Source organism: Hypanus sabinus, chromosome 8 (genome assembly GCF_030144855.1).
Source record: "Hypanus sabinus isolate sHypSab1 chromosome 8, sHypSab1.hap1, whole genome shotgun sequence".
NCBI lineage: Eukaryota > Metazoa > Chordata > Chondrichthyes > Myliobatiformes > Dasyatidae > Hypanus > Hypanus sabinus.
The window spans coordinates 171,824,922-171,850,388 of NC_082713.1; the positions used below are offsets into that span (position 1 = coordinate 171,824,922).

Genomic DNA, 25,467 nt, shown 5'->3' on the forward strand with positions numbered 1-25,467 from the left:
TATCAAGGCTGTGTCCAGGAGCTGAACAATGGCAGCGTGCGCTCTCCTCACATGGGTGAGGAAGGTGGGTGGACTATGTTACAGCAATCCTCCAATTCCAACATCTCTCTGAATACAACCAGCCCACTGCCACACCAATAACCTGAGCAGATAGATCTCGGTGGGGTTGAGAGGGATGCTGAGGGAATGAAAGAAAATGAAATCCAGGAAGTTATGTAGAACTGGTCACAAATTACTGAAGAGGAATCAGCAAAGTCACGGCAATGTTTAGTCAAAATACTTTGGCTTTACAGGAAAGGTACTGGCATGGATACAGGAATGGCTGTCAGGCAGGAGGCAGCGAGTGGGAATAAAAGGGGCCTTTTCTGGTTGGCTGCCAGTGACTAGTGGTGTTCCTCGGGGGTCAGTATTGGGATCACCACTATTCACATCGTTTGTCAATGTTTTGGATAATGGAATTGATGGCTTTGTGGCTAAGTTTGCAGATGATACAAAGATAGGTGGAGGGGTAGGTAGTGCTGAGGAAGCAATGTGATTGCAGCAGGACTTGGACAAATTGGAAGAATGGGCAAAAAAGAGGCAGATGGAATACAGCATTGGAAAATATATGATAATGCATTTTGGTAAAAGGAACCATAGTGTGGACTATTATCTAAATGGGGAGAAGGTTCAAACGTCAGAGGTGCAGAGGGACTTAGGAGTCCTTGTGCAAGACTTCCAGACGGTTAATTCACAGATTAAGTCTGTGGTAAAGAAAGCAAATGCAATGTTGGCATTTATTTCAAGGGAATAGAATATAAAAACAAGGAGATAATGCTGAGGCTTTACAAGACACTAGTCAGGCAATATTTGGAGTATTATCAATAGTTTGGGCCTCATATCTCAGAAAGGATGTCTTGTCATTGGAGAGAGTCCAGAGGAGGTTCACAAGGATGATTCTAGGAATGAAGGGGTTAACATATTTGGAGCATTTGGCAGCTTTGGGTCTGTTCTCACTGGAATTTAGAAGAACGGGGGGAGGGGGGAATCTCAATGAAACCTACCGAACGTTAAAAGGACAGAATAAGGCAGATTTGGAGAAGATGTTTCCTGTGGTGGAGGTAGCCGGAAAGGGAAGAGGTGGCTGTGCACCACAATGGAGCACCAAGTGTGGCTTGCTGACGTCCAGGATTCCTGCATCGTTAGCCTGAACCTGCTGTCCCGCTGTGTGGCTGTGCCGGGGGCGACATTCTACCGCGGCACTGAAGGTGTCGGGAAACGGTAACACAGCATTAAAGCCTGGACCAACAGGCTCCGGGACAGCTTCTTCCACCGGGCCTTCAGACTGATTAATTCACGCTGATACAATTGTATTTCTAAGCTATATTGACTGTTCTGTTTTATATCTTACTCTACATACGATTTATTACAGATCACTGTAATTTCCACATTGCACATTCAGACGGAGAAGTAACATAAAGATTTTTACCCCTCATGTATGTGAAGGGGTGTAAGAAATTAAGTCAATTCAATTCAATTCAAACTGCTGAGAATTTGCCTATCACATAGCTCTCTATTTTTCTAAGCTCCTTGTACCGTCTAAGAATCTCTTAAAAGACCCTATTGTATCTGCTTCCACCACCATCACAGGCAGTGCATTCCACACACATACCACTCTCTGTGTAGAAAACTTAACCTTGACATCCCCTTTGCACCTACTTCCCAGCACCTTAAAACTATGCCTCCTCATGCTAGCCATTTCAGCCCTGGGAAAAGCCTCTGACTATCCACACAATCAATGCCTCTCATCATCTTATACACCTCTATCAAGTCACCTTTCATCCTCTGTCGCTCCACGGAGAAAAGGCTGAGTTCACTCAACCTATTCTCAAAAGGTATGCTCCCCAATCCAAGCAACATCCTTGTGAATCTCCTCTGCACCCTTTCTATAGTTTTCACATCCTTCCTGTATTGAGGTGACCAGAACTGATCACAGTATTCCAAGTGGGGTCTGACCAAAGTCTTAAATAGCTGTAATATTACCTCACGGCTCTTGACCTCAATCCCATGAAGGCCGACACACCTTACGCCTTCTTAACAACATTGTCAACCTGCGCAGCAGCTTTGAGTGTCCTTTGGACACGGACCCCAAGAGTCTTCCTATTAGTATTAGATTCTGTCCTCAAATTTGACCTACCGAAATGAACCACTTCACACTTATCTGCGTGGAACTCCATCTGCCGCTTCTCAGCCCAGTTCTGGGGTGACCAGAACTGAACACAGTACTTGTGGGTCACCCTAACTGTAACCGGATGATTCAGGAACAGCTTCTTCCCCTCTGCCAGCAGATTTCTGAATGGACATTGAACCCATAAACTCACTACTTTTTTAATTTCTGTTTTTCACTAGTTATTTAATTTAAATATACATACTCACTGTGCTTCACTGTTTTTTTCTACATTATCATCGTACTGCTGCAGTAAAGTTAACCGATTTCATGCCGGTGACAGTAAATCTGATTCAGTTATTTGGTGTGGAGCCTGGACCTTCTCACTGGTCCAGGAGCTGCCTTACCGGGTGACTGGTGAGCTGACAACAACCATACTCACTGATGTGACGCAGACGATGTCCCTCCAGATGGTGTCCTCCTTGGGAAGCTCGAGGAGCTCGAACAGATTGTCAGTGACCACCTCACCAACCAGGTCGTGTCTGGAGAACCGGTCAAAGTCAAACACACTGAAATGTAGCTTTCGGTTGTTCAGATGGTCGAAGGACACAGGGAACTGGAAGCTCTCGTTGAAGCTGGGGTTCAGCGTCTTCCTGTGGACCCGAGTCTGGAACTTCTTTTTCCGATCAGGTAGGAGATAAATTTTAACGTATGGGTCTGAGGATTCGGAATCGTCTTTTGCTGGCAAGTCCAAGCATTTAAGAATCGTCACAATCAGGTTCTCGTTCTCGTAGTCATATCTCAGGGTAAAGTTTAACTTGCCACCGGTCTTCAGCTCCTCCTTCTCACCATCCTGTGAATCAACAGACTTCTGTTTGTAGAGCTCGGGTTTGATGCGGCCGATGCTGGTGGTGGTCTCTCCCCGGGGCAGGCTGTCTGAGCTGAAGTCAACACTGGTGACATGCATCTGCCTTGGGAGGTGCCTCCTAAAGGAGTTATGCCTGCAGACACAAATGGAGACGATTCAGTCTCAAATTCACACCCTTCCCTGGGATCAGATTCTACTCACAGAGTGTGACACAGCGGGTAGAGCTGCTGACTCACAGCTCCAGGGATCTGGGTTCGATTCCCACCTCAGGTGCTGTCTGGATGGAGTTTGCATGTTCTCCTTGCCCTGTGAGTTTCCATAAGACCATTATTAAGCCATCAAGTCTGCCCCACCATTCAATCATGGCTGATTTATTACCCTTTGCCTTTCTCCCCATAAACTTTGACACCCAGACAAATCAAGAACCTATCAACCTCCACTTTATATATACTCAATGACCTGGCTCCCACAGCTGCCTGTGGCAATGAATTTCACTGATTTACCTCCTTCTAGCTAAAGGCACATTCCTGATTTCTGAGGCTGTGCCCTCTGGTTTTAGACTTACCAATTATAGGAGACATCCTCTCCAGTGATGAACGGTCTTGGCTTGAAACATTGACTATTTATGCATTTCCATTGATGCTGCCTGACCTGCTGAGTTCCCCCAACATTTTGTGTGAGTTGCTCTCCATGTCCAGTCCTTTCAGTACTCAATATGTTTCAATGAGATTTCTCCTCAATTCTTCTAAACTCCAGTGAGTACAGGCTCAGAGGCATCAAACACTCTTCAAATGTTTACTCTTTCTTTCCCAGGATCATTCTCATAAACCTTTGCTGGGCCCTCTCCAATGCCAGCATATCCTTTCCCAAAACTGCTTAAATACACCCAATGAGATAGAGTGGAGAGACATTTGCCAGAATCTAGTGATTCTTGAAGGATTATTACTAATGTCTTCAGCTACGTACTTCAGAACCCTGGAGTGTAGTCCATCTGGTCCAGGTGACTTTTCTACCTTCTGACCTTCCAGCTTCTCAAGCATCTTCTCTGTAGTAATAGCAACTGATCTCACTTCTGCCCCTTGATGCTCTCAAATTTCCAATGTACTGCTAGTGTATCCCAACATGAAGACTGATGCAAAATATTTACTGTTTGTCCACCATATCCTTGTCCCCATTACTGCCTCACCAGTGTAATTTCCAGTGGTTTGATATCTACTCTTGCCTCTCCTTTACTCTTTATATATCTGATAAAACTTTTGGTGTCATTACTGATAGTATTGACTAGCTTAACTTCATAATTCACACAGGAGAAAATCTGCATATGCTGGAAATCAAGGTAACACACACAAAATACTGGAGAAATTCAGCATGTCTGGGAAAGAAAGTAAACAGCTGACATTTCGGGCCAGGATCCTCCAACAGGTCTCCTGATGAGTGCTGGGTCGCGGCTCGAAACATTGACTGTTCACTCTTTTCCATCGATGCTACCTGGCCTGCTGAGTTCCGCCAACATTTTGTGTGTGTTACCTTCATAGTTCATCTTTTCACTCCTTATGGCATTTTTAGTTGCCTTCTGTTGGTTTTTAAAAACTTCCCAATCCTCTAACTTCCCATTAATTTTTGCTCTGTTACATGCCATTGCTACTCTGCTGTCATCCCTTCTAGTGTCCCCCTCTAATCAACTTTGGCCAGCTCCTCTCTCATGCCTCTGTAATTCCCTTTACTCTACTGTAATACTGATATGTTTGACTTTAGATTCTCCCTCTCAAACTGCGGGGTAAATTCTATCATATTATGATCACTATCTCTTAAGGATTCCATGACCTTAAGCTCCCTAACCAAATCCAATTCATTGCACAACACCCAGTCCAGAATAACTGATCCCCCAGTGGGCTCAACCACAAGCTGCTCTAAAAATCCATCTTGTAGGCATTCTAGAAATTTCCCCTCTTGGAATCCAGCACCGACCTGATTTTCCCAAACTACCTGGATATTGAAATCCCCCATGACTATTGTAACATTGCCTCTTTGACATGCATTCTCTATCTCCTCATGAAATTTGTAGCCCACATTCTGGCTACTGTGTGGAGACCTGTATGTAACTCCCATCAGGGTCTTTATACCCTTGCAGTTCCTTAAATCAACCCACAAGGATTCACATCTTCAGATCCTATGTCACCTCTTTCTAAGGATTTGATTTCATTTTTACCAACAGAGCATGCCACCCCCTCTGCCTACCTGCCTCTCCTGTTGATACAATATGTATTCTTGGATGTGAAGCTCCCAATCATAATCTTCTTTCAGCCACGGCTCGGTGATACCCACAACATCGAAGCTGCCAATCTCTAACTGTGCTGCAAGATCATCTATCTTATTCCAAACACTACATGCATTCAAATGTAACACCTTCTGTCCTGTGTTCATCACCCTTTTCAATTTTGGCCCCATGTTACACTTCAGCTTATGTCACTGGCTGCAATTTTGCCCCATCATCTGCCTGTACTTCCTGAAAGAGTCAGTACACTTTGCCTCTGCTTGTATACCAGCTGCCCCATCCTCAGCCCTATCATTCAGTTTCCCAACCCCCTGACAAGTTATTTTAAACCCTCACCAACAGTTCCAGCAATCCTGCCCACAAGGATATTGGTTCCTGAGTTGTAAGCCGTCCCTTTTGTACAAGTCATAACTTCCCCAGAAGAGGTCTCGGTGATCCAGAAATAATGAAACCCTGTCCCCTGCACCAGTTCCTCAGCCACACATTCATCTGCCAAATCATCCTACTCTTAACTGTGTGGCACAGGCTGCAATCCAGAGATGACTACCCTGCAGGCCCTGCTTTTCAGCTTGCTATCTAGCCCCCTAAACTCTCTCTTCAGGACCTCTTCTCTTTTCCTACACGTCACTGTTGCCAATATGTACCAAGACTTCTGACTGCTCATCCTGCCCTTTAGGATGCCGTGGACCTGATCTGAGACATCCCTGTCCCTGGCACTACCTGGGTCCACGGAATTCCATGTCTATTCTCTAACCATGGAATGTCCAATCACTTCTGTGGTCCTCTTCCGTTCTGAATCACAGAGCCAGACTCAGTGCAGAGGATGGTTGCTGTGGCTCTCCCTGCAGGTCACCCCCCTCAACAGTATCCAAAGCAGCATACTGATTATTTAAGGGTCAGCACAAGGGTACTCTACACGGGCTGTCCATTCCCCTTCCCTCTCCTGACAGTCACCCAGGTACATTCTGCAACTTCGGGGTGACTACTTCCTTGTACCTCCTTTCTATCATCTCCTCAGTACTGTACTCCAAGTGGGGTCTGACCAGGGTCCTATATAGCTGTAATATTACCTCTCGGCTCCTAAATTCAATTCCATGATTGATGAAGGCCAATGCACTGTATGCCTTCTTAACCACAGAGTCAACCTGCGCAGCTGCTTTGAGCATCCTATGGACTCAGACCCCAAGATAAACAAAATAAAAGAAAATTTGAGAGAAATCTTGAGAAATATTATCGAGTTTGTTGACACATTCTCTGAGGAACTGCACCTAGTGTAGATGTGGTTGTCCAGGAGGCTGGAGATCTCCCAGAATTCCCACATCTGACATGACGAGCACAACCCAGCCCCTGGAGCCATCCTCACAGCAATATGCACTAGCAGACAAAGAATGAAGAAGAACAAACTTACCTGATATGTTCCCAAGCCAGATGAGCCGAACTCTTCTCAATCTCACACAATGGCTACTTCACTTGTCTCTACCTTTACTTTTATTTGCATTTGTTACTGAATTGCTGTTTGATTAGGCCACTGGAAAACAGCAAAAGCCCACTGACGCTCCGTTTATAAATCTCACTCACAGACCTGTGAGTTGCCTCCTCTCTCAATCCCAATTCAATTGAGCCACTGGAAAAGAAAGCCGAAAGCCTGCAGATGTTCTTTAAAATCTCACCCATGGACCTTAACTATCAGGAAAACCTTCATGAGGACTTGCAAGATCCTTTGCACCTTCCCCATATCTCAATAATGCCGCAGGTCAGTGAGTGAATTCACCTCTGCTAATTATCCCCAGTGGCTAAGTGGTAAATTCTGCGGGGAGCTGATGAGAAGTGAATAGAATTAAATGGGATTGGTGTAAATGGGTCAGCACAGACTCAATGGGCCAAAAGGTCTGTTTCCATGCTTCATCTCTGGTTGTATGCGATGGAGGTTACAGCTCACTGGATTTGTAAAAAGTTCAGTTTAAAGATTAATATTAAAGATGAGCTTTATTTGTCACATGTACTTAAAAACATTGAAACCTAAAGGAGGGGCAGTCGATGCCATGGTCTTCACTCATCTCCCCCACCCCACCTTCTCCCTCACCACAAGTAACTCCAGAGAGTTGTGGACACAGCTCAGAACATCAGGGAAACCAGCCTCACCTCCATGGACTCCGTCTACTACCCTGGCAAAGCAGCCAACACTGGAACACCCTCCCAACCCCAGACATTCTCCCTTCTCCCCTCTCCCATCGGGCAGAAGATACAAAAGCCTGAAAGCACCTATCACCAGGCTCAAGGACAGTTTCCACCCTACTGTTATATGACTGTTGAATGGTTCCCTAGTATAAGAAGAAGGGCTCTCAATCATTATCACCCTGCACCTTACAGTTTGCCTGCATGCACTTTCTCTGTAGCTGTTACACTTTATTCTGCATTCTGTTATTGTTTTCCCTTGTTCTACATCAATGCACTGTGTAGTGATCTGATCTGTATGAACAGTATCTTTGTACAGGTGATAATAATAAACCAATTTGCCAGTTTAGTTTACCCTGCAGTAACCCAGTTGCTCTAACACCTGACATCAAAGTGCTTTCTGTGAAAAAGAGCAACACACACAAAATGCCGGAGGAACCCAGCTGGTCTGATAGTATCTATGGAGGGGAATAAACTGTCAAGGTTTAGGGCCAAGACCCTTCATCAGGAATAAAGTCAGAATAAAGTGGGGGTAGGCAATCTCCACTACCAGTACATCATTTCTTAGAAAAGGGGCCCAAAATTTCTGCAAGTGCAGTCTGACCACTGGCTTATAAAGCCTCGACATTACACCTTTTTCTATATTCCAGCCCTCTCAAAATCATCTCTAAGTTTGTTCATCTTTAGGGAATCCTGAACTAGGACTGAATGAGTACAGGGAAAATTTACAGGAATGTTGCTGGGATATGAGGGCAAGATTGAATAGGTCAGGACGTTATTCCCTGGAGCGTAGAAGAATATGGGGAGATTTGATAGAGATATAAAAAATTATGAGGAATTCATAAAGTATATGAAAGTAATATGCACAAAATGCTGGAGGAACTCAGCAGGCCAGGAGTCTTGATACAGGGTCTCAGCACAAAAGGTTGATTGTTTACTTATTTCCATAGATGCTACCTGGCCTGCTGAGTTCTTCCAGCATTTTGTGTGTTACTTTGATTTCCAGAATCTGTAGATCTTCCCATGAAGGTGAATGCAAATAGGCGTTTTCCTCTGAGGTCGGGTGGGACTACAACTAGAGGTCATGGGTTAAAGGTAAAAGGTGAAATGTTTAAGGGGAACGTGAGGGGGAACTTCTTCACTTGGAAGGTGGTGAGTGTGTGAAATGAGCTGCCGGTGGAAGTGCTGCTTGCAGGTTCGATTTCAACATTTCAGAGAAGTTTGGATAGGTACATAAATGAGAGGGTATGGAGGGTTATGGTCCCAGTGCAGGTTGATGGGACTTGGCATAAGATGTTCCATGTCTCCCAAGTCCCTTTGCACTTCCAATTTCTGAACTAGCTCCATTAGAAAATAGTCTACGCTTTTATTCTTTCTATCAAAATATATGACCATACACTTCCCTACACTATATCCCATCTGCTACTTCTTTGCCCAGTCTCCCAGTCTTTCGGTAGACTCCCTGCTTCATCGACACTACCTTCCCCTCCACCTCACTTTGGATCATCCACCAAGTTGGCCACAAAGCCATTGCTTCTGTCCTCCATGTCCTCAGGGTATGTCCCCCTCACTCACCTGGAGGAAGAGGTGGGCTCTGTCGTCTGCCTCTGCACCCGGGTGTGTTTCAGCAGATGTTCTCTGAGGGCAGCCTGTACCTCTGCCGGGATGTCAGGAGAGGTCTGGCTGATCTTCATAGGGGTAGCCAGTAACACCATAGAGCTCCTCCTGTTCTCTCTGACCTCCTCAACTTCCTTTTTCTCCGGAGTTTCCTCGGGTTCGGGGTCATGGCTGGGCGCTGGCTGAGGGATGTTATTGGCATCAGATGTCAGACCTTTGTTCTTCCAGTGTGGCCAGCATAGCTTCCAAAACACAAACAGTGACACTACCAACAGGGCAAGAGCACAGAAACTGACGACCACCGCAAGCAGACTGACCGAAATGTCTACAGGCAAGCAGAAAGTCCGAGTGAAACACACAGCACAGTGGACAGACAGGGAGGAGAGAGAAAAGGAGATGATGTGAGATCAGTGCGGCCGCCAGGTCTCGCATCCAAAGATTCACACAGTTCAAGTTTCAAGATTCAAGATACAAGATCATTTAGTGTCATTTCCGATACACGAGTGTAAAGGAGAATGAAATAATTGTTACTCCAGATCCAATACAGCACAAAAAAAGGTAAAGAACACAAAAAATAAGAATAAAAAAAACATAATAAATATAAACACGAGTTAGTTTATATAGACTGTCGGTCCATAAAGTGACACTGGGCATTTGAGGTTAGGGTGTGGAGGTCCAGGGTGGTAGACCAGGATTCGATGGCTTATCATACGAAGAGTATTTGATGGCTGAGCCTGTATTCACTTGAATTCAGAAGAATGAGCTCATTGAAACCTATTGAGTGGATGTGGAGAGGATGTTTCCCATGGTGGGAGAGTTTCAGACCAGAAGACATTGCCTCAGAATAGAGGAGCATCCTTTTAGAAAGTTGAGAAGGAATTTCTTTAGCCAGAGAGTGGTGAATCTGTGAAATTCTTTGCCACAGGTAGCTGCAGAGGCCAAGTCTTTATGTATATTTAAGGCAGAGGTTGATAGATTCTGAATTGGTCGGGGCATGAAGGGAGACTGGGAGAAGGCAGGAGATTGGGGCTGAGGGGGAAATTGGATCAGCCATGATGAAAAGGTGGAGCAGACTCGATGGGCCAAATGGCCTAAATCTGCTCCTAGATCTTATGGTCTTATGGAGGTGTTGATCTGCCTTACTGCTTGGGGGAAGTATTTTTGAGTCTGGTGGTCCTGGCATGGATGCTATGTAGCCTCCTCCCTAACGGGGTGGGCCAAGCATTCCATGAGCAGAGTATACGGGATCCTTCATGATGTGACTAGCCCTTTTCTGGCACCTTTCTGGATATATGTTCTTGATGGGGGATAGGCTGAGGCTGGTGCTGGTGATGGGTTGGGCAGCTTTGACTACCCGTTGTAGAGCCACCGGCCGCAGTGCAGTTTCCATACCAGCAGTGATGCAGCTTGTTAGGATGCTCTCTACTGTGCCTCTGCAGAATGATGTGAGTATAGATACACAAAGTCCAGCTCCCTTCAGCCTGCGCAGGAAGTAGAGACACTGGTGAGCTTTGGACCATGAGATGTGAGGTGTGCACGCCAGAGATAGACTCAGCGGCACTTACACACCCTCTCCAGTGGCTGCCAATGGGAACAAGATGAGGCTATTCAGCCCATTGTGCTGTCCTGCTCCCCATTTTGGTTCACCATCTGCTCTCTTGATATCTGTACCCCACAGCACAACACCAATGCAGACAAGCAAGGTTGAAACTTTGCCCTCAACACAGCCCTTGTTTGCTCTCACCATCAGCACCTTCCGGCAGGATATGGAGATAATTTAGAGCAGAGGCTCCCAACCTGGGGTCTACAGACTACTTGCATAATGGTATTGGTCCGTAGCATGAAAAGATTGGGATTTCTTAATCCTACATCACCTTCAGTCTGGATCCAACCTCAGTAAGGACACTGTGATTGCAGGTCATACCAAGATTACTGGGGCAAGCTCTGCCTTGAGTGCTCCGACAGGCAGAAGGAACAATTCAAAGAGGTGCTCAAAGCTTCCCGAAAAATAATCAGAATCAGGGTTAATATCACTGGCATACATTGTGAAATGTGTTGTTTTACAGCAGCAGTACATTCCAATATAATAACTATACATTACAATCGATATATATAAAAACATTCAATTAAATTAAATAGTGCAAAAAGAGAGGGGGTAACTGTTCATGGGTTCATTGTCCATTCAGAAATCTAACAGTGGAGAGGAAGAAGCTGTCCCTGAAACATTGAGTGTGAGTCTTCAGGCTCCTGTACCTCCTTCCTGATGGTAACAATGAGAAGAGGGCATGACCTGGGTGGTGGGGGTCCTTAATGACAGATGCTTCCCTTTTGAGGAATCATCTTTTGAAGATGTTCTCAGTGCTGGGGAGGCTAGTACCCATGATGGAGTTTACGACTTTCTGCAGCTTTTCTGATCCTTCCGTACCACACGACGATGCAGCCAGTCAGATTCAACGTTCCCACTGACTCCTGCAAAGCCCCGGCACAAGAGTATCCATGAAGGGGGAGTTCCCAAAGGCACAGAGATCCTGGGGTCACACAGATGCACAGGCATCTCCTCTCCCATCTGCATGTCTCACATTGGTTCAGCACCCACCCAGGAACTACGGGACTAGAGGGGAAGCTAGACATACTCACTCAATGGAAGAAAGAGAGGTTTTAGAGAGCAACAGTGACCATCCCTCTGACCCACCCCTCCCACAGTGTGACCCTCCCTCAGTACCACCACTCCTACAGTGTGATCATCCCTCTGACCCACCACTCTCACAGTGTGACCCTCCCTCTGACCCACCCTTCCCACAGTGCGACCCTCCCTCTGACCCACCCCTCTCACAGTAAGACACTTCCTCAGTACCACCCCTCCTACACTGTGACCATCCCCCAGTACCACCCCTCCCACAGTGTGACTCTCCCTCAGTATCACCCCTCCCACAGTGTGACCATCCCTCTGACCCACCCCTCCCACAGTGTGACCCTCCCTCAGTACCACCCCTCCTACAGTGTGACCCTCCCTCAGTACCACCCCTCCCACTGTGTGACCATCCCTCTGACCCACCCTTCCCACAGTGTGACCCTCCCTCTGACCCACCCCTCTCACAGTAAAACACTTCCTCAGTACCACCCCTCCCACAGTGTGACCCTCCCCCGGTACCACCCCTCGCACACTGTGATCCTCCCCTGGTACCACCCCTCCCACAGTGTGACCATCCCCCAGTACTACCCCTCTCACAGTAAGATACTTCCTCAGTACCACCCCTCCCACAGTGTGACTCTCCCTCAGTACCACCTCTCCCACTGTGTGACCCTCCCTCAGTACCATCCCTCCCTCAGTGTGACCCTCCCCCGGTACCACCCCTCCCACAGTGTGACCCTCCCCCAGTACCACCCCTCCCACAGTGTGACCCTCCCTCAGTACCACCCTTCCCACAGTGTGACTCTCCCTCAGTACCACTCTTCCCACAGTGTGACCCTCCCTCAGTACCACCCCTCCAACGGTGTGACCCTCCCTCAGTACCACCCCTCCCTAGTGTGACTCTCCCTCAGTACCACCCCTCCCACAGTGTGACCCTCCCTCGGTACCACCCTTCCCACAGTGTGACTACCCCTCAGTACTACCCCTCCCACAGTGTGACCCTCCCTCAGTACCACCCCTCACACGGTGTGACCCTCCCCCAGTACCCCTCCCACAGTGTGACCCTCCCCCAGTACCACCCCTCCCACAGTGTGACCCTCCCTTAGTACCACCCCTCCCTAGTGTGACTCTCCCTCAGTACCACCCCTCCCATGGTGTGACCCTCCCCCAGTACCACCCCTCCCACAGTGTGACCCTCCCCCGGTACCACCCCTCCCACAGTGTGACTCTCCCTCATACCACCCCTCCCACAGTGTGACCCTCAGTACCACCCCTCCCTAGTGTGACTCTCCCTCAGTACCACCCCTCCCACAGTGTGACCCTCCCTCAGTACCACCCCTCCCACGGTGTGACCCTCCCTCAGTACCACCCCTCCCACGGTGTGACCCTCCCCCAGTACCACCGCTTCCACAGTGTGACCCTCCCCCAGTACCACCCCTCCTACAGTGTGACCCTCCCCCAGTACCACCCCTCCCTAGTGTGACTCTCCCTCAGTACCACCCCTCCCACGGTGTGACCCTCCCCCAGTACCACCCCTTCCACAGTGTGACCCTCCCCCAGTACCACCCCTCCCACAGTGTGACCCTCTCTTAGTACCACCCCTCCCTAGTGTGACTCTCCCTCAGTACCACCCCTCCCACAGTGTGACCCTCCCCCAGTACCACCCCTCCCACAGTGTGACCCTCCCTTAGTACCACCCCTCCCTAGTGTGACTCTCCCTCAGTACCACCCCTCCCATGGTGTGACCCTCCCCCAGTACCACCCCTCCCACAGTGTGACCCTCCCCCAGTACCACCCCTCCCACAGTGTGACTCTCCCTCATACCACCCCTCCCACAGTGTGACCCTCAGTACCACCCCTCCCTAGTGTGACTCTCCCTCAGTACCACCCCTCCCACAGAGTGACCCTCCCTCGGTACCACCCCTCCCACAGTGTGACCCTCCCCCAGTACCCCTCCCACAGTGTGACCCTCCCTCAGTACCACCCCTCCCACAGTGTGACCCTCCCTCAGTACCACCCCTCCCACAGAGTGACCCTCCCTCGGTACCACCCCTCCCACAGTGTGACCCTCCCCCAGTACCACCCCTCCCACAGTGTGACCCTCCCCCAGTACCACCCCTTCCACAGTGTGACCCTCCCCCAGTACCACCCCTCCCACAGTGTGACCCTCCCCCAGTACCACCCCTCCCTAGTGTGACTCTCCCTCAGTACCACCCCTCCCACAGTGTGACCCTCCCTTAGTACCACCCCTCCCTAGTGTGACTCTCCCTCAGTACCACCCCTCCCATGGTGTGACCCTCCCCAGTACCACCCCTCCCACAGTGTGACCCTCCCCCAGTACCACCCCTCCCACAGTGTGACTCTCCCTCATACCACCCCTCCCACAGTGTGACCCTCAGTACCACCCCTCCCTAGTGTGACTCTCTCTCAGTACCACCCCTCCCACAGTGTGACCCTCCCTCAGTACCACCCCTCCCACGGTGTGACCCTCCCTCAGTACCACCCCTCCCACGGTGTGACCCTCCCCCAGTACCACCCCTTCCACAGTGTGACCCTCCCCCAGTACCACCCCTCCCACAGTGTGACCCTCCCCCAGTACCACCCCTCCCTAGTGTGACTCTCCCTCAGTACCACCCCTCCCACAGTGTGACTCTCCCTCGGTACCACCCCTCCCACAGTGTGACCCTCCCTCAGTACCACCCCTCCCACGGTGTGACCCTCCCCCAGTACCCCTCCCACAGTGTGACCCTCCCCCAGTACCCCTCCCACAGTGTGACCCTCCCCCCAGTACCACCCCTCCCACAGTGTGACCCTCCCTTAGTACCACCCCTCCCTAGTGACTCTCCCTCAGTACCACCCCTCCCAAGGTGTGACCCTCCCCCAGTACCACCCCTCCCACAGTGTGACCCTCCCCCAGTACCACCCCTCCCACAGTGTGACTATCCCTCAGTACCACCCCTCCCATGGTGTGACCCTCCCCCAGTACCCCTCCCACAGTGTGACCCTCCCTCAGTACCACCCCTCCCACAGTGTGACTCTCCCTCAGTACCACCCCTCCCACAGTGTGACCCTCCCTCAGTACCACCCCTCCCACAGAGTGACCCTCCCTCGGTACCACCCCTCCCACAGTGTGACCCTCCCCCAGTACCACCCCTCCCACAGTGTGACCCTCCCTCAGTACCACCCCTCCCTAGTGTGACCCCCCTTCAGTACCACCCCCTTTTTTAACAAAACTATAAACCTTTATTTACAAACAAATACACAAAATTCAAACATTCAGTATTTACAAGAGAGTGAATTAATTTAAATTAAAATATGATTATTACTGTCTATAAAACAGTCATTTCCCTGGGGAGCCCACTGCAACCAGAAAGCCCCCACTGTACCCATTGTGTCCGCATGCTCCCTCTCCAAGTACGGCCGGGCACGAGCGTATCCTCGGAAGAGGGACAGGCAGTCGGCCCTGGCAGAGCCCTTGACTTTCCATCGCCCAGGCCCGTGAATGGCCACCTTGGCCACCAGGCCCAGAACCAAGCCCACCAGTAGACCCTCCTCACAACCCGCCCCCTCCCGTATGAGGAGCGCGGGGCTGAGTGCAGGCAGAACCTGAGCAGCAGCCCCTTCAGATACTCCCCCAGGGGCTGTAACCCCTCACACTCCATAAAGCTGGTACACTGACCCCTCCCGGACACAGACTGGACAGGGGGACGGGGTGTCAGTGAACCTGTTGCACGGTACTGCCCTACGTAACACCTTCCACCCCAGATCCCCAAAGTACAGGAGAAGGACCCTGAGTAGAGATTCAGAGATTTCTGCTGGGGACCTCCACTGCTGCCAGACTGTGAAGGCAAATCCAGTTGGCAGATGAAGGCAAGGAAATGAAAGGTGTGCAAGAGCAGCCTGTACAAGAAATGCTATGGAGCATCACGGAATGCACGGTGGGCATCCCCACGAGACGGCTCATGTTGTGTGGGACCCTCTCCCACGTGGTATCCCGAGGCCTGGGTTTGATGAGTACCTCCAGCCCATCAGGAGGCGGTGCAGCCGGAAACACTCCGTTTCCTGACCCCCCCCCCCCGCCCGACCCACTGTGATAGGATGGTGACCAGACCCCCTGACAGCAAGAGCACTGGACCCCCATGGGTGCAGGATCACCCTGTGTGGACGAGACCTGACCCCATACACTCAACAGCTCTTGGTAAAAACAAGGCAGCTCCCTCAGAGCGCTGTGGCTGATGCTGTCTGCTGCAGACAGCGTCCCCAGCAGAGTAAGTTTGGCACCAACACATACTGTTCCAGAGCTTGGTCACTGTACAGGTATCTCTGCAGGGTGCCGAGGTGGAGAGCCACCAGCTGGGTGCACATCCACACCAATGACCGACTGCCCTCCACATCGGAAGGCTCAGGGCTGCAGCAGAGATTCAATGCCTCCAAATGCCCCAGGTCCACCAGCCCCTCTGGGTCCTGGAGACAAAAGCAGTGGCTGGGACTAGAATAATCAGACAGGGATCTGCCTCCAAGCCCTGTCAGTTCACCGGCCAGACCTCTTCCATTGAGCTCAGGCAGACCCCCAAGTAGAACCAAGGGTCTCAGCCCCTCTGGTAAAGAGCCCACCTGCCACTGACCCACTAAGAGACCAGAACACTCTTCCCAGCTGACCCTTGCAGAGGACGCGGCCGAGAAGATCGGCTGGCAGTCTTGCGTCCTCTGCAAGGGTCAACCGGCCGGTGACCATGAGGAGGAAGTCAATGGCATAAGCTGAAAAGACAACCTCCGTTTCTGGTTCACGTAGAACCAAACCCATTAATCTCTTATGGAGAAGGCACCACGCAAACAGAGAACAACTGCCCTGACGAGGGGCACTGCTGACGTACCCACCCCCAAGCACAGGGGAGCTTGTCAACGACCCATTAACCCTAATGAGGCACTCTGTAGCAGTGTACAACATCTGGATGCGGGCCACAAAATGTGGCACAGTGTCCCAAAAAGGTACTCATGGTCCACCCTGCCAAACGCTTTCACTTGGCCAAGGAAGAGAGAGGCAACTGACAGACCAGCCTCCCTGCACAGGTAAATCAGGTCCCAGACAAGGTGGATTGACCACCCTGGGCTGTGTAGGACTGGTCAGGGTGGACCTCTTGCGCCAGCACGGAGCCTGGACGATTGGCCATTCCCCAGGCAAAGATCTTGCACTCCACACTCAGGGAAGATACTGGCCATCGGTTCCTCAGGCAACAGAGATCCCCTTCTTTGGCAACAGGGCTACAAGAGCTCTGCGCCAAGAGAGGGGCATCTCAACCATCACCAGGCTCTCCCCCAATCCCCTGCACAATCAGCCCCTAGGATGTCCCAGAGGCTCAGAGAGATTCAAAGGTCAATCCATCTACTCATGGGGTCTTGGCACTGGTCAGCTCCACCAGAGACAGCGGTCCATCAAGTCACACAGCACCCCCAGGGCTGACCCTCGGCAAGTCCTCCCACAGAGCTCTGTGTGCATCCTCACTGCATGGTTCCGGTGAGAAAAGAGCCTCGTAAAAGGAAAGGACTTCCTCAACAATTCTCGGCGGATCCGTGACGGAGGAGCCATCCTCTGCCAGCAACTCCACTCGCTGCCTGTGGACACCCTCCACCTCTCGAGAGAGTAGGAGGAGGGCAGGGCGCGGTCCAGATCCTGCAGCACCTGGACCCGCGACCTCACTTAAGTGCCTCAGGACCTCTCAAGCTGCAGGTGTCAGTGCCTCCTCCTTCGTCTGGTACTCATCCCAGAGGAGCTGGTCTCCACTAGTCGTCCCTGGCTGGAACTCCAGGTCGATCAGCTCCTTCTCAAGCCAATCGTTTCCGGACAACCACCACTTGGTCGACCCGCTAGCATATTCCTGGCAAAACAGTCGGACGTGAGACGTGCCCACATCCCACCAGAGTCTCAAGAAGGGGAAACTTCCCTGTTCCTCCTGCCAGATCCTCCAAAACTGACGGAATGAATCCTGGAGCCAGCCGCCCTCTAGCAGCCGGTTATGAGATGCCAGTATGTGAACTCTACCCGTGTGGACAGCACATTCAGCTCTGCCCACAACAGGTGGCAGTCCGAGCACACAACTGGCCACATGGAGGCAGCCAGCACCCGGGAGATGTACAGTTAATCGATCTGCGAGTTTTCACCCCCTCTGTACCTCCTTGAGAAAGCACAGAGGTCGGGGTGAAGGCTCCGCCAGACATCGTCCAAGTCAGAGGACACAACCAACTCCATTAACTGTCTTACTGATGCCCTCCTCAATCTAACTGTAGATGCTGGTCCTACCATCCCCAGGACCGCTGACAGAGGGAGGCCCCACCACCTCTGGATCCAGAATTCCTCCCACAACCAGGATACGAGCTTGCTGGACCGAACCCATCTCCACACCCTTGTCACCCTCCCCAGATTCAGCACTGGGAGAGTCCCCAATCTCCTCACCCCTTGGGACATATTCCCTCCGATTAGCTGCGTGGGATGGCGATTCTGGGTGTCTCTGGTTCCCCTCGTGGATTACACGCTCCGCAGGGCACTTGACTTTCATTGAAGCAACAATCTAGGAAACCAATCCCACAGGTGTCCCCTGTTCTACAGGGCTTTTCCCATCCCCAGGGAATACTGAGTGCGCAGTCTCAACCAAAGGCATCGGCCTCCCCAGACGGCCTCTCTACAGTGGCACCGCTCACCAGCCCAGAGGACCCACCTTCAGAAAATGCCACCCCAGCAGAGGGCCCCTGTACGATAGGGCTATCCTCCAGCTCTGGGGGAATATACTCCACACATAGGGCCTTTACCGGGGGTAAATCCTCCTCTTCCTCTTGTGGACCCTGATCTCCAGTCTCAGGGGACACATTCCTCTGCGGTTTCAGGCCACATATATGCTGAGGCACGCCGACCTCCATTTCAGAGGCGTCCTCATCAGCCTCCACCACCACCTCCCTCCCCCGACTTCCCCAGGCTCTTGCTGGATTTCAGGAGCCACGAGACCCTCCGGGCTCAGTTCAACAGCAACAAGCTGATCATCCTCTGGGGGAGAAGCCTTCAGATGCTTTTTCACCTTCCTGCCCCCATTGAACCCACCCTCACCATCACCCACCCTGTATCCAACGACGTCCACAGCCAATGGCCTGGTGGGGGGGAGGGGACAACAGGGCAGACAGCAGGAGGGGCGTCAGTGGGGAAGGTCCAGCTGTGCCTCCGGGGCAGAGTTGGCAGCCGGACAGTTCAGGCGATGTTTTGGAATATGCTCAAGCTCTTTACAGGGTTGGCACCTCCAGTGTCCAGTAGCCCATAATAATGCTCCTCAAAATATACCTGAAGCTGCCTCTCGGCATCCCCAACAGCAGATGGCGTTGGAATGAAAATGAGTGCTCATAACCCTGCGGAGGTGCCCTATATTGTATCGGGGTTAGTTTCAAACTCACCTCACTGATGGAGTGCAGGTAGGGGATGAGGGCCTTGTCAGGGACGTTTGAGAGTATTCCCATCTGTATGAGGGCCAACACCAGCTCCACCTGCATAAAAACTCTCCCCACCCTTAACCCCTGACTCGGGGCCAAAAACACACCGCTGGCAGACTTCAAATAGAAAATAGTCTTCCCGTTCAAAACCGCTTCATAACAATGCCCTCGCGGCCTCCAACAGTCTCCGCCATGGCCTTTATTGCAGCATTCCTAACGACTGAAGTGGGCACAGTACACGGTACAGCGTTCTTTAAAGTTAGTAATTTGAACGGGTGGTCCTCCTCCTGAGCTGCAATTCCCAACCCCACAGCCTCCACATACAACTTCAGCCCAGACATCTTAGAGCTCCCCTCCACGACTCAGTTTCAAAAGTTCAACACCTCCACTGGGATACCACACAATCTACACCCAGCGGAACACCAGCAAACAGTCAAAAAGAACCAGTTCAGAGACGAGACGGAATGGGACAGGAGGGGAAAAGGAGTGGATAGGCAGAGTTAAAAATTTGCGTGTTAAAAACCCCAGCACCATTTGTGTACCTGCGAACAATGAAAGTTTTTCCTGGCGAGACCCTGCTCCTCTTGCCGTTCCGAAGTCCAAAGTCCTCTTCACCCAGTCGCCCTGGGATAGGAGCTCCAAACGGGAGATGGTTTCCACTGTTACAAACGGAATAAATCCATCCCCGTTCCCAGCAAAATCAGACTCCAACTTTGGCAATCTGCCAGCTACTCAGCACCAAGAGACATAGACCAAAAAACTTCACCAAACAGAACCCTTCCAGGCAAGAAAACTGTTTCAGCCCACTGCTGAGGTGATATTCCACACTCCCAAAGTCCACTGGCTGTCTCCAAAACCGTCCTTAGGCAACTTTGCAGTAAATTTTCAACTTTAAGAGAGAGAGCTCCATCAGTGCAAGTCTCCCTCAGTACTGCCCCTCCCACAGTGGGACCGTCCCTCAGATCCGCCCCTCCCACACAGCAGAATAGCAGGAGTGAATTTTGTTTGTTCACCTTGTTTCAGAGGTGCTGACAAGGAGAGGTTGTGATCGATGATGGATTGCCAGAACCAGGACAGCAGAATGCACTGACAACTGGAGTTCAGCCATTCTCAGGCTGTCGATCAAGTATTAGAAATCAGCTTTGTCTCTGTTACTCTCTGTGCTATTTCCACTATGTACGGTATGGTGTGTGCTGTTGGGAATACGTTTTGCACCTTGGACCCAGAGGAACACTGTCTTATTTGACTATATTCATGTATGGTTGAATGATAATTGAACTTACAAGGTGTGACATGTACAGGCATCAGGTATACCTCTTCCACTATTATCCCATCAGAGATCCTGTGGAGATGCCCAGGGCCAGGGAGTCAATGCTTTGCAAAGATAGGTATCTTTCAGCATGTATGATGCTTACACACTTACAGCAGGGCCTGCACTGCTGTACTATTACTGAGTTTAACACAAGACTGCAAACTGTGTCTGACAAGGCATACGGCACGCTGCCTTTATCAGCCAAGGTATTCAGTTCAAAAGTCAGGACGTTATGTTGCAGTTTTATAAAACTTTAGTTTAGATGCATCTGGAGTATTGCTAGGGTTCTGGCCGGCCCATTATTGGAACAGTGCCGAGACTATGGAGAAAATGCAGAAGAGTTTTACCAGGATATTGCCTGGATTAGAGGTCGTGTGCTGTAATGAGAGGTTGGAAGACTTGGGTTGTTTTCTCTGGAGCAGTGGAAGCTGAGGCATGATCTAATAGAGGTTTGTAAGATTATGAGAGGCACAGACAGAGGAGACAGACAATAGATATTTCCTAGGATTGAAATATCTAATACCAGAGGGCATACATTTATGTGAGGGGATGTGGGGACAATTTTTTTTTACAGAGAGTGGTGGGTGCCTGGCACATACTGTCTGGGTGGTGGTGGAGGCAGATAAATTGACAAATGAATGTGAGGAAAATGGAAGGATATGGACATTGTGTAGGCAGAGGGGATTAGTTTCGTTGGCCACTTGATTACTAATTTAATTGAGTTGGCACAACATTGGGAGCTGAAGGGCCTGTTCCAGTGCTGTACTGTACTATGTTCTATAGTTATAACAATACATTTAAATAACTAGAAAGTGTTTGCACTAAACACTATTACATGCAGGAGGGTCACTTGCACTGTATGTGTAACACCCATCCAAATTTCTCTTAAATGTTGAACACACACACACACACACACACCTCTTCCACTGGCGGCTCACTCCACACTCACACCACCCTCTAAGTGAAGAAGTTCTTCCTCATGTTCCCCTTAAACATTTCACCTTTCACCCTTAACCCATGACCTCTGTGTATAGGTTTTGTATATTTTATGTGTAGCTTTTCATAAATTCTACTGTATTTTTCTATTGTAAATGGCTGCAGGAAAATGAATCTCAAGGTAGTATATGGTGACTTATAAGTACTTTGATAATAAATTTACTTTTAACTTTGACTTTTAACCTTATCAGAGGTTCAAAGTCAGTCCTCCAACCTTTAGGGCTATGGATTAGTAGTGTTATCAAGCCATTCTGTTATTGTCCCCATTATTACTGGACACTGCTCCACTCACTACAGCTGCCCCATTGTACAGGTATGTCTGCTCAGAGCCAAAATGAGATTTCAAAGAAAAGTTATTACCAAAGAAGACATACGTTACAACATATTATCTTGAGATTAATTTTCTTGCAGGCATTTTCAGGAAAATAAGGAACTGCAATAGTATTTATAAAAAACTACATAAACAAAGCCTGACAAATAATCAATGTGCAAAAGAGGACAAATAAAGAAAATAATACTGAGAAGATGAGTTGTAGAGTCCTTGCGAGTGAGTCTATAGGTCGTAGAATCAGTTCAGAGAAGTGGTGAGTGAAGTTATCCACACCAGTTCAGGAGCCTGGTAACTGAGGTGTAATAACTGTTCCAGAACCTGGTGGTGTGGGACCTGAGGCTCTGTACCTCCTGCCTGATGGTAATAGAGAGAAGAGAGCATGGCCTGGGTGCTGGGGGTCCTTGATGATCAATGCTGCTTTCTTGTGGCTGTCTTCCTTGCAAGTGTGCTTGGTAGTGGGGAGGATTATGCCTGTGATAGACTTGTCCACCAGCTGCTGTAGACTTTTCCATTTTTGGGCATGTAGATGTTTCCAGGTCAGGCTGTGATGCAACCAGTCAGGATACTCACCACTGTGCATTTACAGAAGTTTGTCAAAGTTTTTGGGGACGTGCCAAATCTGCACAAACTTCTAAGAAAGTAGAGGCAGACTAATCCAGCAGGACATGGGTTTAAGGTGAGAGGGAAATTCCAAAGGCAATGTATAGGGCAAATTCTTTTACACAGAGAGTGGTGGGCAACTGGAAGGTGTCAGGAGTGTTGATAGAGGCAGATACAATGGAGGCATTGAAGAGATTGTTAGAAAGACACATGGATATTTGGGGAATGGAGGCAAACGACCATGTACAGGCAAAATGGATGAAGTGTTCTGTTTAATTAAGTTGGTACAGCATTGTGAGTGGAAGGGCTGGTTTCTGTGCTATACCGTTCTGCCCGACAGAAGCCCAGAAGCTGAAACCCCATGGCTGAAGCCTGGGATACTGGAGACTGGAGGTCTGTTGTGGACTGTCCACGTGTATGAGGGGAGTAGGAAGGAGGAACAGGCTTGCTTTGCTGTTTTGTTGCTTGTCATGTTCTGTGTTGTTCTCCTGAGCACAGTGAGCATGCTATGTTGGCACTGGAAAGTGTGGCCACACTTGCGGGCTGCCCCCGGGACACCCTTGGTTGTGTTGGTTGTTAATGCAAACGACACATTTCACTGTGGGTTTCCATGTACACGTGATAAATAAATCGGAATGTGAATCTGGAAAAAAAATCTGCTCTGGGCTCAGTGTGAGCTATTCATCAAAACGTCTTTAGCATTCCAATTCCAGCACATATTTATGTATTCAGTTCCACATTTACTCAGTGCAGGTCCCTTCAGAACCTACCGATAATCTTTCAATTACTGATGGCTTAATAATTGATGGATGCTTCAGAACCTGCCACAGGCTCGTATTGCACTGTTCCATAATTTAATATTCTGTTGAGGAAGAAAGAAACAGCTATGTGCGGGAATGCAGGCTGATTCACCATAAGGGGAGAAAACTACATCCCGTTACGAGCTGGCAAAGAGGGGATGTTGGTACAGACCAGGAGACTGGGGCTGAATGATCTGTGCTCCATTAACAATCCTAGCACAGATACAAGGTGATGAACAGCCTGCCTGGTGCACCAAAATTCATAGATTATTAACTTAATTTTAAAAGGAGGACTTTAATTCATTCAGCAAGAGCTTCACTCATGAGGTATTGTGTACAGTTCTGGTCACTAACCTACAGGAAGGATATCAATAAGATTGAAAGAGCACAGAGAAAATTTACAAGGATGTTGCTAGGTCAATAGAGATGCCAGGCGGGATAGCGGAATGCTCGTTTTGCGGGATGTGGGAAGGCAGGGAGACCTCCAGTGGCCCTGATGACCACACCTGCAAGAAGTGCATCCAGCTGCAGCTCCTAACAACCCGTGTTAAGGAGTTGGAGCTGGAATTGAATGAACTCCAGATCATTCGGGAGACTGAGCACGTGATAGATAGGACACAGAGAGGTAGTTACACCCAAGGTGCAGGACACAAGAAACTGGGTGACAGTCAAGAAGGGGTAAAGGGTTAAGGAGCCATCCCCCTCAACAAGTATATCACCTTGGATACTTTTGGAGGGAAGACCTAGAAAGTCACAGCCTCCCAGTTTTTGGCACTGAGTCTGGCTTTGTGACAGAAGAGAAGGGAGGAGAAGAGGCAAGCTGTGATGATAGGGGATTTGTTAGTTAAGGAAACAGAAAGGAGGTCTGTGAGTGAGAACAAGATTCCTGGAATGTACTTGCCTCATGGGTGCCAGGGTCCAGGACATCTCAGATCCAACCCTCAGCATTTTTAAATGGGAGGGTGAACAGCCAGAGGTCATGGGCCATGCACTGTAGGTTCAAGTGGCATGGGTAGGATGAGTGATGAGGTTCTACATAGGGAGCTCAGGGAGTTGGGTGCTAAGTTAAAGTGCAGGACCTCGAGGGTTGTGATCTCAGGATTGCTAGCCATGCCAACTGCTAGTGAAGCCAGAACTAGGAAGATTATACTGTTTAACATGTTTTTCGAGCAATTTACCAGGAAAGTGGATGAAAGCAAGGCAGTGGATGTTGTCTACGTGGACTTTAGCAAGGCCTTTGACAAGGTCCCACATGGAAGGATGGCCAAAAGGTTCAGTCACTTGGCATTCAGGATGAGGTAGTAAACTGGATTAGACATTGGCTTTGTGGGAGAAGCCAGACAGTGGTCGTAGATGGTTGCCTGTCTGACTGGAGGCCTGTGAAGTGTCGCAGGGATCAGTGCTGGGTCCTTTGTTGCTTGTCATTTATATCAACGATCTGAATGATAATACGGTTAACTGGTTCAGCAAATTTGTGGATGACACCAAGACTGGGGGCATACTGGACAGTGAGGAAGGCAATCATGGCTTGCAGAGGGAACTGCATCAGCTGGAAAAATGGGCTGAAACCTGACAGTTGAAAGTTAATGCAGACAAGTGGGAGCTGTTGCACTTCGGTAGGACCAACCCGGGTAAGGTGTTACACGGTGAACGGGAGGGCACTGAGGAGTGTGGTAGAACAAAGGGACCTGGGCATTCATTAAAAGTGACATCATAGGTAGATAGGCTCGTAAAGAAAGCACTGGCCTTCATAAATCAATGTACTGAATACAAGAGAGGAGATGTTATGTTGAAGTTCCAAAAGATATTGGTGGGGCCTAATCTGGAGTATTATGTACAGTTTTGGTACAGAATGGGGGTAAATAGGGCAAATGCACGCAGGGTGAGGTGAGAATTAGAGGTCATGGGTCAAGGGTGAAAGGTGAAATATTTATGGGGAGCCTGAAGTGGATCTTCGTTACTCAGAGGGTGTTGAGAGTGTAGAGTGAACTGCCAGCAGGAGTGCAACAGCAGTTCACTTGCAACATTTGACAGTTGTTTGGATAAGTGTTGAGTTGAATTTATTTCTTACATCCTTCACATATGAGTAAAAATCTTTATGTTACGTCTCCGTCTAAGTGTGCAATATATAACCATAATAATTTATAATAAATAGAACACTCAATGTAAGAGAAATACACTAAAATCAGCATGAATTAATCAGTCTGATGGCCTGCTGGAAGAAGCTGTCCCGGAGCCTGTTGGT

General features: G+C 49.4%; 1 protein-coding gene across 4 annotated transcripts in view; it reads right to left on the reverse strand.

Moving 5' to 3' along the window:
• The window catches only part of syt10 (synaptotagmin X), a 163,261-nt gene that overhangs the window by 21,222 nt on the left and 116,572 nt on the right, over positions 1 to 25,467 (reverse strand). Inside the window, exons 3-6 of one of the 4 annotated variants that reach the window (XM_059976612.1) lie at positions 24,764 to 24,784; positions 18,647 to 18,671; positions 9,040 to 9,406; positions 2,589 to 3,147 (exon numbers count right to left, since the gene is read on the reverse strand). In XM_059976612.1, the coding sequence (XP_059832595.1) occupies positions 2,589 to 3,147; positions 9,040 to 9,406; positions 18,647 to 18,671; positions 24,764 to 24,784 (972 nt within the window). Of the gene's footprint in view, positions 1 to 2,588; positions 3,148 to 9,039; positions 9,407 to 15,253; positions 15,263 to 15,536; positions 15,553 to 18,646; positions 18,672 to 24,763; positions 24,785 to 25,467 lie in introns of all 4 variants that reach the window. The other 3 variants (XM_059976611.1, XM_059976610.1, XM_059976609.1) reach the window with 3 other exon arrangements.